Raw genomic sequence first — 13,114 nt, 5'->3', positions numbered from 1 at the left:
CCTCAGGCTGCAGTGCAGACTATGGATGGCAGGGGAGGGGACGGTCTCGGCTACCAGTCCGACCGCACACCGCACCAGCAGACAGCAGGTGCATGGGTGACACGGAGCGCCGCCGGGGGGCACGGGGAACCAGCAGGCGGGCAGCTGGTGGCCCCAGTCACTGTGGTGGGAAGGAGAAAGGGGCAGAGAAGCCGGGTCATGAGCACCCTGAGTCCGAGCGGAAGACATGGTGACACCCTTCCTCACTCCTCCACGACGTTCTCTTCTTCCCGCGGACCAGGGCCGGAGTGCTGTCCTGGCCGCCGCCTGGCCACCCTCGGCTGTCTTCTCCGCCCACGCAGGGCCTGGAGGTGCAGCTGTGTGGCTGGCTCTCAGACACGTCGTGTAAGCTGGACGTGAACTTGGAAGTTACCCGTCTACACAGTCACTGAAGTCACTGATGAGAGAGACCGCCCCGCGGGGTGCAGCGTGGCAGAGGCCGAGGAGGAGGACGAGGCTGAGGGAAGAGTGTTTCAGGAAGGAGCTCAACCCATCCGACGGCCCCGAAAGCCGAAGTCTGTGGACTTGGACTCATCATCCTGGGGCCGGTGGAGGCTGCTGAGGGCAGCGAGGCAGCAGCAGAGGCCACTGGGCTGAGGCCAATCTGGGGAGGCCTGGGGTGTCCACAACAGCTTCGGGAAGGTGGCGGGAAGAGCAGTGTCAGGGCAAACAGCGGTGCCATAGCAGGGACCCCGGAGCTGTCTGGACGGCGAGGGGCTGGACCGTGCCGCCTGCCTACGGGGAGGCCACCGAGGGGAGGCGTGGCTGAGGGACAGCTGTGCGAGGAGCCGATCTGGGCCCCGGTGTGCAGTGACAACAGAATAGAGGACAGACGGGACAGGACAGAATGGCTGACACCCTCCCTGGGGTGTGCAGACACACGCGGTCACCCACAAGAAGCGCTCGGAAGGGAGGCGCGGCCCGAGGAGATGAAGAGGCCCGAAGGGCTCCTGGAGCAGCAGAGCAAGGCGGGGGCCTGGAGAAACGGACACGCTCTGAACACCTCCTTCTCCTCAGGGCCAAGTACCAGCAGCCAACGGGACATGAAGGGGTCGGCGCCCCGAGGCACAGAACTGCCCCGTTCCCCGACAGTCTCTGCCACCCCCCAGCCCACGCGTGGCCAGCCGCTGTCCTGAGCCCGACCCAGCGCGGGCGCCCGGAGCAGCTGTCACGCCGGGGGCCCTTCCCCCGAGTGTGGGGCCATCTCCCGGGATCGTGCAGGGAGCCGTGGAGCCAGACCGGGGACCTCGCTCCGTCCCTGGACTTCAGACACCACCTCCCTTGTGTCTGCCATCCACGCAGCTCTACCCTCCCGACATCTTCCAAAATTCTCCCCTTCTGCAGTCGTATGATGAACGGGCACCACTACGGGCCAGCGACCACGAGACCCAGAGCCTGAGAAGCCAACCCGCACGCCTTGAAAGAGCTTCTGAAAGAACGTTCATGTGAAGAACACGATACTGGAGTAAAGACAGCCCCAGAGTTACAAGCCAAGACTACTCCGTGGGGAACACTCTTCAGCAGGCGGTGCCGGGACAAGCCTGCGGCTGGGGACAGTCAGGCCGAGTGCTGATGAGGGCGAAACAGGTGGTCCCCTGAGGAACCAGGCTGTCTAGGAAACACTAAGGCTGCTATGTTGGGGCGGCCCCTCCGAGCAAAGCTCTCTGCACTGTGGCCCTTCCGGGCGGGAGGCTGCACGAGCTCTGGGTATGCGGGAGCTGGGCAGCTGACGGGCCTGCTGCCAGGGGCCCCCTGGTTCCGATTCTCGCCCCTCTACTTCCTGCACAGCACCGCAGGGATCTTTTGTAGTACGTGGTCAGATCACCCCCTCTCCCTGCTCAAACCAGCTCAATGGTTTCCCACCACCTTAAGAATGAAAACCCCAAATCCTGCCAAGGGCCGCTGACAAGATCCTACTGGACCTTCCCTGCCTGCACCCCACCTCTCTGACTTTATCCCTTCTGCTCAAGCCACCCTCATCTGTCGGCAGCCGGACCGGCCTTCCTTCCAGCGCACACCCAAGCTCACTCCCGCCTTCGGGCCTCTGCACCGGCTGCTTCCTCGGGCTGGAATGCCCTCCTCCCCCAGATCTCGGCACCACAGCCTCCCACTTCCCGTTCGGGTGGCCACTTCAACATCCTCTCCTCGGTGAGGCCAACCTGGGCCACCTAAGTGCCTCTGGAAATGCGTGAGCAGCTTCGACACTGCAGTGACCAGAGGGCGCTCCTGGTGTGGACAGCCCCAGGGCCACGGCTCTGTAGGGTGAGAAACCAAACTTCACATGCCACCAGCGCCCCTCGTACCCAGGTGCATCCCTGGGCCCACCCACCAGCACCCCTGGCACTGTGGGAAAGCCAAGGGGGCCCTGCCGTGTGTCCTGCGCTGCCCACCCCCCCCCCAGCACCCACGAGGGTCCTCAGTGCTTTGGACGGTCTCAGAGCGTGCCTGGGGGGTGACTGTGAATGAGTCACCTGGGGAAAGCCCATGACGGGGAAAGCATGGCCTACAGGGAAGAAAATAACTTGGGGAGAGAGAAGGGTCACCGTCACCCGTGTGACGGACAGGGCACCGCCCTCCAGGGCCTGATCTCTGCCACGCCAGACTTCTTCCTGTAAGACCCGGGCCACGGAGCTAGGCGGCAGAGCAGGGGAGACGACAGCTTCGCTCCCAAGAGTGTGGGTCAGGGGCAGTGAGAGCAGGGATTTTTGTACTGTTTTATTTTTTAACCATGTGTGTTTCGACCGCCAGAACAGATAAAGAGAAAACGTCTGAAAAGGAAGACAGGAGGGGCGTTGTGTCCCTGGGTCTCCCCAGCCCACTCCCAAGGGAGACCCCCGTGGCCTCGTCCGCACACCGGCGGCTGCTCCTCACAACAGAGGCCAGTCCTGGCCTGGGGCGAGCAGGGCCTCCTCCTTCTCGCCCCTGACTTCCCTTCTCTTCCACTGTCCCCTTTTCCCCTAACTGCATCTGCTTCCTTCTAAATCTGGTATTTTGTAGTAAGAGCGATAGATGATGGCGTTAAAGGAAGGGACACACACCCGAACGGGTATTATTTTGGAAGCTACTGCTCGGGTCATAGGCCCCTCTGCCCCTCAGAGCTGTCTGTGAAGTGGGAGTTGGTCTTTAGCTGCTGTCTGGGGCTCCCGAGCCCTCGAAATGTGGCCTGTATAACTGAGGAGCTGAATTCTTAAATTTAACTTGATTTCCACGCATTTCAAGGGCCACAGGTGGCTCATGGCTCAGACCTACTACCCCTTCAGAGCCATGCTAAATCTCGTCTTAATAAAATATTTAAGATGAAGGAAATCCAGCGTCCTCAAACTAATTACCCCCCTACAACCCCCCCCCCCGCCCCTGCACACCCCCCATTTGGTTCTGGCCTTGTCCTCTCACTCCCCCAGGTGGAGAAAACGCAGATGACAGCACGGCTCAGATTTGGATCTAGGCAGCAGGCTTCCCTGCAGTGGTCCTTCCCAAACCGGACGAGAAGCAGGGCCCGGCCAAGTCTTGGCTGAGCACAACATACGGACGGGAAGGTGTGAGATCATGACCTATAACGTCATGCCAAACCAGACGCCAACGAGCCTTGACCTTGGCAGGCAGGCACCCGATGTTTTAAGGCAAAGCTGAAGCTTTTTTAGAGCTGAAATCTTTCACATGAATCCTCCCTGTGACTTGGGGAAATATCACCGTGATTCATGCCGGTGGCAGACTGACTCACGCGGCAGAAGCAGGTGGAAAGCTCCCCACCCTGACACGGGAGGGCTGAAGGCTTGCACTCACAGCGCAACTGCTCTAACCCTCTGGGCTTCTTCCGTGAACAAGAACCCTAGATAAATTATTTCCTGTACCTCACTGAACTGTCTAGAATTATGGATCGTGTAGCGGAGCTTTTCCTAAAGACGGACGGAGTGCTGACTGCTCCCGTCTGCGACGCGCACCCCAGGTCTTTCTGGGGCTCTAATTTCACGGTGACCCTGTGTTTGCTTAGGAGCTTTAAAGCACTATTCCTCTGGTTGGGGTCTTCACGAGAAATGTGCTCCTTCTCGACCCTTGTCTTCAGCAGCTGCACGGTGTGATGGATGGGGGGGGGCAAGTTACTCCCAAGTCTACCAAACACCCATGAACAACAGGTGGGACACGTTGTGAATAACAGAAATGGACCACCCTTAATTTCTTAGGACGTGAGGACCACATTTTTTTTATCTTCCCCAGTGCTTGTACAGAACAAGATGATCAAAACAAAACTTTCTAATATGTATATAAAATTTATAAAATATTAAAAAAAACACACATCACCCTTAACACGGGTTTGAACTGTGTGGACCCAATTTTTTTTTCAATAAATACACTACACTTAAATGTATTTTGTATTCTGATTTTCTTAGCATTTTCTTTTCTCTGGCTTCCTTTATTGTAAGAAGACAGTATACAGTAACTGTACCATACCAAGTATGCGTTAACCAGCTGTTTTTACTATCAGTAAGGCTACCCGTCAACAGAGGGCTACTAGTAGTTAAGTTCTGGGGGAGTCAATAGTTACACAACAGATTCTTCGCTCTGTGTGTGTGTGTTGGGAGGGATTGGCACCCCCAATCCCCATGTTGTCCAAGGGCCAACTGTATGTGTATGTTCTACTGAGAAAAACTCCCAAAATAAACTGAAAATGAAAAATATAAAGCACTGAAGATCATATTGGAAGCCTTAAAGGGAAATCCTGTTTTGAACTGCTTTCATTAAAATAAGATCTTACGACACTGTACATCTTACCACTGACCTCCGGTGCAAAGCAAAAGCAAAACCAAAACCCTCTTCTAAAACTTTCACAGGATGGGCGCTTGGGTGGCTCAGTTGGTTAAGCAACTGCCTTCGGCTTAGGTCATGATCCTGGAGTCCCAGGACTGAGTCCTGCATCAGGCTCCCTGCTCAGCAGAGTCTGCTTCTCCCTCTGACTTCTCCCCTCTCATGTGCTCGCTCTCTCTCAAATAAATAAATAAAATTAAAAACAAACAAACAAACTTTCATAGGACATTAGAAAAAGACCCAAGGACCATAATCTTCCGTTTTAGTCCACTGCTACTTATTTGAAAGAAAACTCTGCATTTGAATTTCCTTAGAGGATCTAAAGATAAAAAAACAAGATTTTTTCCCCCCCTTCTAATTTAGCATATCAGAATCCCCAGCAAGCTAATTGATTTGAAGCTCCCCTTCCTCCTGAGCACTTCTAAAATCTGCCAACAAACACTTCTGGCCTCCAGGTCCTCACATACACGGCAAGCGCCAAGAAGAATCAAGTTAAATTGCTGTCCTCGAGTACTTAATCTAGTTAGAGAGGCGAATCAAAGTAAATAAAAGTCGTCCAAGGCAGTATAAATGGTAAATAACCGATTGAGCCAATAATTGCTATTCAAATTTAAACGATGGAAAAAATAGGGGCAAAACTGTGAAAAAAGCTTCCCTTAAATTTCAGAATAAGTGACCCTGACTTTGAGCTAAGGAGACGAAGGGACTAAGATGGGCGGTGAAGGGCACGGGGGAGGGCATGTCACAAAGCGAGGTCTGGGGACCCCGAGAGGGGGGTCCTGCAGGCACTTTCTGGGGTCCGTGCTTTTACGATAACACGAAGCCATGATTCACCTTTATAAGCATCATTAGGTCAATTTTTCACAGGCTACAAGGCACAGGGTATCAAAACAGACTGAATGTGGGAGCAGACTCAAGCAGCCAGCGAGCTTCTACTAAGCCAGATATTAATTTGCAAAAACATGGTGCAATGCCATTTTTCTCAGTGCATTTCAGTGAATAGTTATTTCTTGTAAAAACATCCTACTTACGTTAACATGCATTGCTTGTGTTACTATAAGATGAATTAAAGAATGTTTAAAAAATTTGTTTTAATTTCTAGCAGGAAAAGTTATCAGCTAATAAAGCTGACCTAAATAAAAGCTCTTTGGGACCCTGATTTTTAAGAGCATGAAGGGGTGCTGAGGCTCCTTTGGTCTGAACCCTGCTAGGGGAGGAGTATGTATCAGGCATGATTTGCAAGTGGATGTATATACTTTGTGGAAGAGTCTTTCTAAAGCAGGGGTCTCACTGGGGGCCATTTTGCCCTGTAGGAGACATCTGGCAATGTCTGGAGACGTTGCTGGCTGTCAGAATCGGAGAGGTGTGCAGCCACTGCTCTCTAGTGGGGTGGGCCAGGTGCTGGCAAGCATCCTCCAGCACACAGGGCAGCACTGTGGGGAAGCATCTGGTCTACCCATCAATGGCACTGAAGGTGGGGCACCTGCTCAGGGCAGTGGGTCCCACGTGGGAGGAGGCACTGGGGGCCTGCCAAGCACATGGTCACATGGTCACATGCAGGAGCAGTGAGCCCTGGGGAAGGACAGGAAGCTCACAGATCCTGCTCCTAACTCATGCCCTCCTACCCACAGCTGACTAGCCCCTCTGCAGAGCCTCCATCCTTCCAGAACACCAGGGTTCTAAGCAAAGATGATGCAGAGTGTCTGGGAAAGTGGGCCAAGACATGGTGATCAAAAGCAGAGAATTCCACTTCTGTGTAACAGACACTTAGGAATTAAAAAAAAAATAAAGTGCTGGTCCTCTGGGTCCTCTCTGAGTGTTGCTGGGATCCCGTTTAGGGTTGTGCAGAAAAAAAGTGGGGAGAGAATGATGGGCAGTGTGGCAGAGGCGGCCCGTAGTGACAGCATGAGCTCAGAATTCAGCCTGCAGACAGTGGCTTTGGTGTTTTGGGGGAGGGGAGTCGGAGACTCTCCCCTTAGGAGGTGACAGTCACAGCCGTCTCCCTAGGAAACACACCTACCAACAGACCACTTCCACTGTCCTCCAACACTCAGGTTAAAATTCCTCCTACACAGCCGAGTGACTAGAAAGTCAGATTTTCTTAAGAAGATACTTTCCACCAAAATGCTGTTTCTGTTACCAGGTAATGGGGATTATTATTATAAGATGAACTCATGTTTTTGAAATTTCCGGTTTACTTTCTCAAACAGGACTCCGCCAGCCACACCTGTGGGACCTCAGCAAGCCCGGCTCCCTGTCTCTGTAACACTGAGGTGGGTTGCCTGGGATGTAAAGGGACGGATTATAGAGAGAAAAACGTTATGGCTAAGAATAGAAGATGTCAAAACGAGCTAACAAGTTGGAGAGGACCACTCAGCTTTCTTTCCAGGAAGAGGTATTACGTCAGAGTTGCTGTAGAGACTTCCAGACCAAACTACGCTGAAGCAGGACAGGTAACATACGTGACCAGAGAACAGCGCTCAAAACAACCTTTAATGTGCTTGAGACAAATCACTTTACAGACAGCGTTAACACTTTTAAAAACATAACTTTGGATGCAGTATACAAATTAAAACAGCTACTGTAAAAAACACCACGGCATGATCTCATCTTCCAGAATGGACTTTAGAAATCTCTGAGTGATCCATGAAGATTCTAAATATTCTTCAAGGGGGCCTAGGTATGTTTGCACAGCTTTGAACGTGACACCAAGGACAGGTGCTCAGAGCGGAGTTCCCTCTGTCAGTCTCCTGAGCACCCAGGAGCCCATCTGTGGCCTCACTCCTTAAGTGTGCCACGAAATAAACCTGTAAGTACTGGGCAGAAACTTTAGTTTCGAGTGTATAAATTAAAACATCCTATTTGAAAGAGAATAAAACAAACAAAAATGCACCAATACACATCATTCGAGAAGAAACTTCTAGAAAAATGTGCCCAGCAGCAGTTATGACTTTTACTGCTATTTTGTTACTTGGAAGATGTATTCTGCCATACGTCTCGCAGGGAAAGCTTCTTTCAAGAGGGGTCATGTCTAATCTATCCTGTAGAGTTAAAAACAGCCAAATCTGAAACCCTCCATTGTTTTTAGAGGTAAGGAAACACGACCATGGAAGCTAGGTGACATCACTTAGGGCACTCAGGAGTCAGCATTTTTACTCCCCAGGTTAAAATATGTTCCCCTACAGCACTCTATCCTTTACCACAGAACTTTGTCTTCCTAAACACCCCCGTACCATCAAATGTTCCTTTGTTCTAACGGAAAAGTGTTCTGTAGCATAAGCCACTTGGTGCCTCTGTTTTCCGTGAGGCTGGGTTACAGCCAGCCAGAATTTGAGTGTAAGGACCTTTTCCAGTCTTGAAGTAGTGTGTTAAGTCAACCAACCATGGGCCAAGTTCTTTTTAACTTGTGTTCTCTGTTGAGATGATTTCCCAAGCCTGGCTACTCTGCCCTGGGCGGACCCCTGTTCTGCATGCCCCTCAGACTGGGAAGGTCCCGGATGGGGGAAACACGCCCCCCCCCCCCCCCACAGGTGAGTTCACAGGCTGACCCGAGCGAGAGCCGGCTGTGAAGGTGATGGGACACTGAACAGGTCTGAAAAGGAGCACGAGAAAAGCAGTCCTATTTGAACGGTTCAGGTCAAAAACATTCAAGTTCAGAGGAACGTTGACAGGAGAGGGGAAAAGTGCGCAATGAGGGTCTTGTGCCCCTGAGCGGGTCAACCGTATTTGTAAGTGGGTAGAACCAGAGGTGAAGAAGTGAGATGAAGACTGAGAACGGAACCGACATCGAACAAATTCAGGCTCAACCCAAAGTTCAAATGAACTGAAGTGCCTCAATTTGTACTCCTGCAAAAACAACGTACACAGTCATGTGCCCACTGTCCTGCTTAATGGGCCTTGTTGCCTCTGGTATCCTTATGAGGAAGCAGTGAAGGGCCCACCATTTCAGTATTTTTCGGTGGTAATTTCAAGCTCTGTAGCTCCAGCTCTTAGACAGTAGCTCTAGAAAAAATACAAAAAGACAAGTGGGGCATCACACTCAGGCACTGGGGGGGCCACACCTCAAGAGTCTTAAGCAGCTGACAGTCTAGGAACCCCAACCACCTTAAAGACACGCACTGTACGTACTAGTGGGTTTGTGATCTTTAAGTGAACGGATGGGCTTTCCAGGTTCAAACTTAATGTCATCCATCCTTCAAGTCAGGTTCTTTCTGCTAAAATGGGAATACGTGAACCAGACCACTGATATTCTTTGTCACACTAACGGTGAGAGGAGACAGGCGTGTGACCGAGGGAGGTTCGGGGGAGTACTGGAAGCCTTAGCAGCCTTAATGAAACACCCGTAAACAAAAGGAAAGAAGACGCATACTACCCTTGCAAAGGGACTAAATTTCACTTAAATCGATTTAGTAAAAAAACTGACTTGGAAGGAAGCAAGTCAAAAACAAGAATGTCACCGTAAAACGTGATTATCCGGTATAAAGACAGGGCAGAGAAGGACTGGCACCAACAATTCCCAACTACTGATATTTAAGGAACCTTTGGATCTCTTTTTGCTTTGGGGAGGGTGATAGATTTGCTGGAACCAACCACCTGCTAAAGAGAAGAGAGGCTTAGAATGCACCAAATGATAAGGAAAAGATACCACTCCCAGGGCTTAAAAAAAAAAAAAAAAGGCTACTGCCTATAATCACCAGTTAACTGTGTTTCCCCAGATGACATGGAACTCATTCTAATTCGACTTACAGGAAGGGGGTCTGACACTTGAAATTAATGTCATCTGTGATAAGCCCAGGGACCTGGGTGATCTAGCTCTGAAGAACATGAAACTACGGGCAAGCCGCTTCTTGGCTACCAGTGATCCGAAGGGGCTTCCTAGCTCAGCCTGGGTCCAGACAGCTCCTGGATCCTTCGCCTGAGGGGCTCTAGTTCAACAACTGCTCCCAAGGAAGAACGGGCCAAGTGCTAGCACCTGTGTGCCCAGGAACGCCATCAACCCCACCAGGGAGACACCGTCCTCACTGAGCACTCCGGCCGCTCTTCAGTGAGTCCACAGCGGAGAAGCAAAAGAAGTGAGGACTGGCCAACGCAGAGAGAGAGAACAAGTGACAGATGACAGATGATCGTATTCAAGTACCCAAACTAACTCAACTGAGAGGTACCAACCCATGCCACTCGGGAAAGAGGCTCTGGGCATCAGACATCAGCAGAGCACAAAGACCGCACCAGGGAAGCAAAGGTGAGAGGAGGAGGAGCCACTGGGAGGGACGGACCTGACCTGGAGGCTGACTCGCAAAGAAAGGGAGGGGAGGAGGATCTGAAAACTACAAGCCTGAACGACCATGGGGAAAACCAGTCTCTGCAGGAGGGCAGAGGGCTGCATCTGAGGAGGGGGGGGGTCATAAACTTAAAAATACCAGTTGCACAGACACAACTTCCATAAACCCATCCGTATTTTCCTAGGCGAAAACCGAAAGAACTAAAATTTCTTTTTATAAAGTAGACTCGCAGACAATCTCGTGCAGGGAAACATTTTCTAGAAGAGCCTGGTTTTCACCACGCTGTGCTGCCCGTAGTTAAAAGGAGTTCATGAAAAAACGGAAAGCGAATATTTGAGAGCAGTTACCTCTGAGTCTATTATGTCTTGTCCTTCTTTTGAACTTTTTCCACTTTTCCCTGCTTTTGGTGATTCCTGGGAAACATCAAGCAAATCAATTAGGCCTCTCAATTTTTAGACGGTTAAACATCAGATAAACCAAAATGCAGTTTTAAAACGGATTGACACAGTTTACCTGGAACTTCGGATAATCTTAAGCAATACCATTAAGAAATTCTGCCCCCCCGTGATATAGAGACCCAACACTGAGCTGCGACACCCCCGCCCCCAAATCCAGATCCTCCTTGTTTTCTGGATCTGCGTTTGGCGTTGAAAACTTCGAGAAGCAGATGAACCCACATTTAGGTGCTCGGGGCATTCTGAAGGGTCCACATCACATCCCTTTCTGGCCTCCCACCGTAAACCCCGCGAGCCGGGATTTCTGGGGCGGCTCGGAGACGCTACGGAGCTCCACCTGGAGCAAAAACGTACCCCCCACCACCCCCAAAGGCAACGCAGCACACTCACAGCCAACACCGCCGCCACCTGGGATAAGAACAGTATTTCAGAGCCCCAGAGCGTCCCCAGGAGAGCAGACAATCCTTCGCCAGCGTGAGGGGGTCCCTCCAGGCGCCTGCAGCCCCCCACCCCTCCAGCCCCTGCCCAGGCGTCTGCGAGGCCGGGTCAACCACCTCCGCCACCGCACCTGCCCCCTCACGCCCACCGCGCGCGCCGCCCGGGGGCGAGCGCCCACGCCGCCCCCACCGCGGCCGCGCCCCCGCACGCCGGCCCGGGCCGTCTGGACCCCAGCCCGGCCTGGGCCCCGGCGCCCCCGCCCCCGCCCGGCGCTCCTGCGCCCTCGGGATCCCGGAGCCCGCCGCTCCCCGCTCCCGAGCAGTTCCCCGCCCGCCCTCCTCGCGGCCCCTTCCCTTCCCCGCCCCGGCCCGTCGGGCGGCCCGGACCCGGACTCACTTTCTCCTTCTTGTTTTTATTCGGCATGGCTGGTGCGGACCGCCACCGCCTGCCCCCCGCAGCAGCAGCAGGGCCCCGCCCCGGCCGTCGCGACCCCCGGCCGCCGCCGCCGCCGCCGCCGCCGCCGCCGCCCGGGGACTGAGTCGCTCGCTCGCTCGCACTTCCCCTTTTCCAGGCTCCCACAGGCTGCGGCAGCCGCGGCGGCGGCGGCGGCGGCGGCGGCGGCGTCTCTCCGCCCCTCCCCCGGCCCGCCCCGCCCCGCCCCTCCCCCAGGCCCCCGGCCCGCCCCGCCGCCCCCGGCCCGCCCCCGCGCCAGCCCCGCCCCGCTGGCCTCCAGGCGCCCTGCCATTGGCCGAGGCGCCCTCACGTGCCCTAACGCTCTCGGCCGCGGCCCCGCCCCCGCGCGCGGTTCTGGTTCTCCCTCTGCCCCCCAACCCCCGCCCCCAAGCGGGGCTCCGGCTCCCGGGGCCTCCTCAGCGGCGCCGGTGCGCCGGCGGCAGCGAGGGTTGGCCGGGAGAGACGAGGCCGGTCTCGGAAGGGGGCGTGGGGCTGCAATGACGGCTGCGGGCCGGCACTCGCGGCGCAGGTGCGGGGCGGAGAGAGCAGGGGACAAGTCAGGCGTGGCAAAGGCACGTCTGAAACGGATGGCAACAACTGCGGCAGCGGGCGGGACGTGGCCCAGCGCGACCCGCAGCCTCCCGGCGTCGCCTCCTCGCCGCCGCCGCGCTCGCCAGGGTGAAAGGCGGCCGCGCGCCGGCGCCCAGAACCGGCTGAGGAGACCCGGGGCCGCGCGAGCGGCGGTTTCGCGGAGCCCTAGTGGGCCCCGCCCCCGGAGCGCCGGTCCGCTCGGCCCCGCCCCGAGGCCCCGCCCCGCCGGAGGCCCCGCCCCGCCGGAGGCCCCGCCCCGCCGGAGGCCCCGCCCCCGGAGGCCCCGCCCCCAGGCCCCGCCCCGCGGGTCGGGCTCCGGCGGCGCCAATGGGATTTTATTACATTCTTCAATTGGGCCTGATCGTAAACCACGTGAGGAAACCTCTGCATTGTGACCAGGGGGGTCACGTGATTCCTTCCCCTCGCTCGGAGCGCGGGGGCGACGAGTTTTCAGGAAGAGGGAGAACTTTGATCCGCTCCTTCCGCAGTCTGTCCGACGGCAGAGGCCGCTCCCGACGGGCGTGGGGGCGGCAGCGGCGTTCGGGACGGGCCTCGCGTGTGGCCGCGGAGGGCGCTGGCGCGGCCGCAGCCGAAGCGGGCGCTCCGAGGTGACTGCGCCCTCTCGGGTCCCGGCTTCGCTCGTGGACGTCGCCAGGCAGAGCGTTTTCGGCCGTTCCGCCCCGCTGGGCGCCGGGAGCGTCGGCCGCGGCGGCGCTCGCGTGAGGGCGGTCGCGGGAGGTCCTGGGAGGGAGCCCTGCCCGCGCGTGGGACGCGCCGACCGGTGTGTCCGCGGGCCGACCGCTGTCGGTGCGGAGGACTCGGCTTTAAGGGGGTTAATGGTGTATCCAAAACACGTCGTTAAGAAACATGGGGGGGGGTAGGGCAGTGCCCCCCATTAATTACGTTTCATTTGTGAAATAAAATACACGCTCTCAGGAGTCGTTCTGGAAGTTTGGATGTGTGACCGGGAAGCTCTAAAGGGACCGAGGGGCTTTTCCCAGACAAGTCTGTGCGGCTGATAGACTCGTGCACAGCCCCGGCGCAGACCGTGCGCTC

At 55.4% G+C, this 13,114-nt stretch overlaps 1 protein-coding gene across 2 annotated transcripts in view; it reads right to left on the bottom strand.

Moving 5' to 3' along the window:
* The window catches only part of PPP2R5C (protein phosphatase 2 regulatory subunit B'gamma), a 122,920-nt gene extending 111,349 nt beyond the window's left edge, over positions 1–11,571 (bottom strand). For both annotated transcript variants that reach the window (XM_080809137.1, XM_080809136.1), the window contains exons 1-2: positions 11,411–11,571; positions 10,469–10,534 (exon numbers count right to left, since the gene is read on the bottom strand). In XM_080809137.1, coding sequence (XP_080665263.1) covers positions 10,469–10,534; positions 11,411–11,437 — 93 coding nt within the window. In that variant the 5' untranslated portion in view covers positions 11,438–11,571. The remainder of the gene's footprint in view (positions 1–10,468; positions 10,535–11,410) is intronic.
* Positions 11,572–13,114: the final 1,543 nt, after the last annotated feature.

This window comes from Martes martes (genome assembly GCF_963455335.1).
Source record: "Martes martes genome assembly, chromosome: 7".
NCBI classification, from domain to species: domain Eukaryota; kingdom Metazoa; phylum Chordata; class Mammalia; order Carnivora; family Mustelidae; genus Martes; species Martes martes.
The sequence above is the reverse complement of the archived record's forward strand: the minus strand, read 5'-3'. Positions and strand labels throughout refer to the sequence as shown.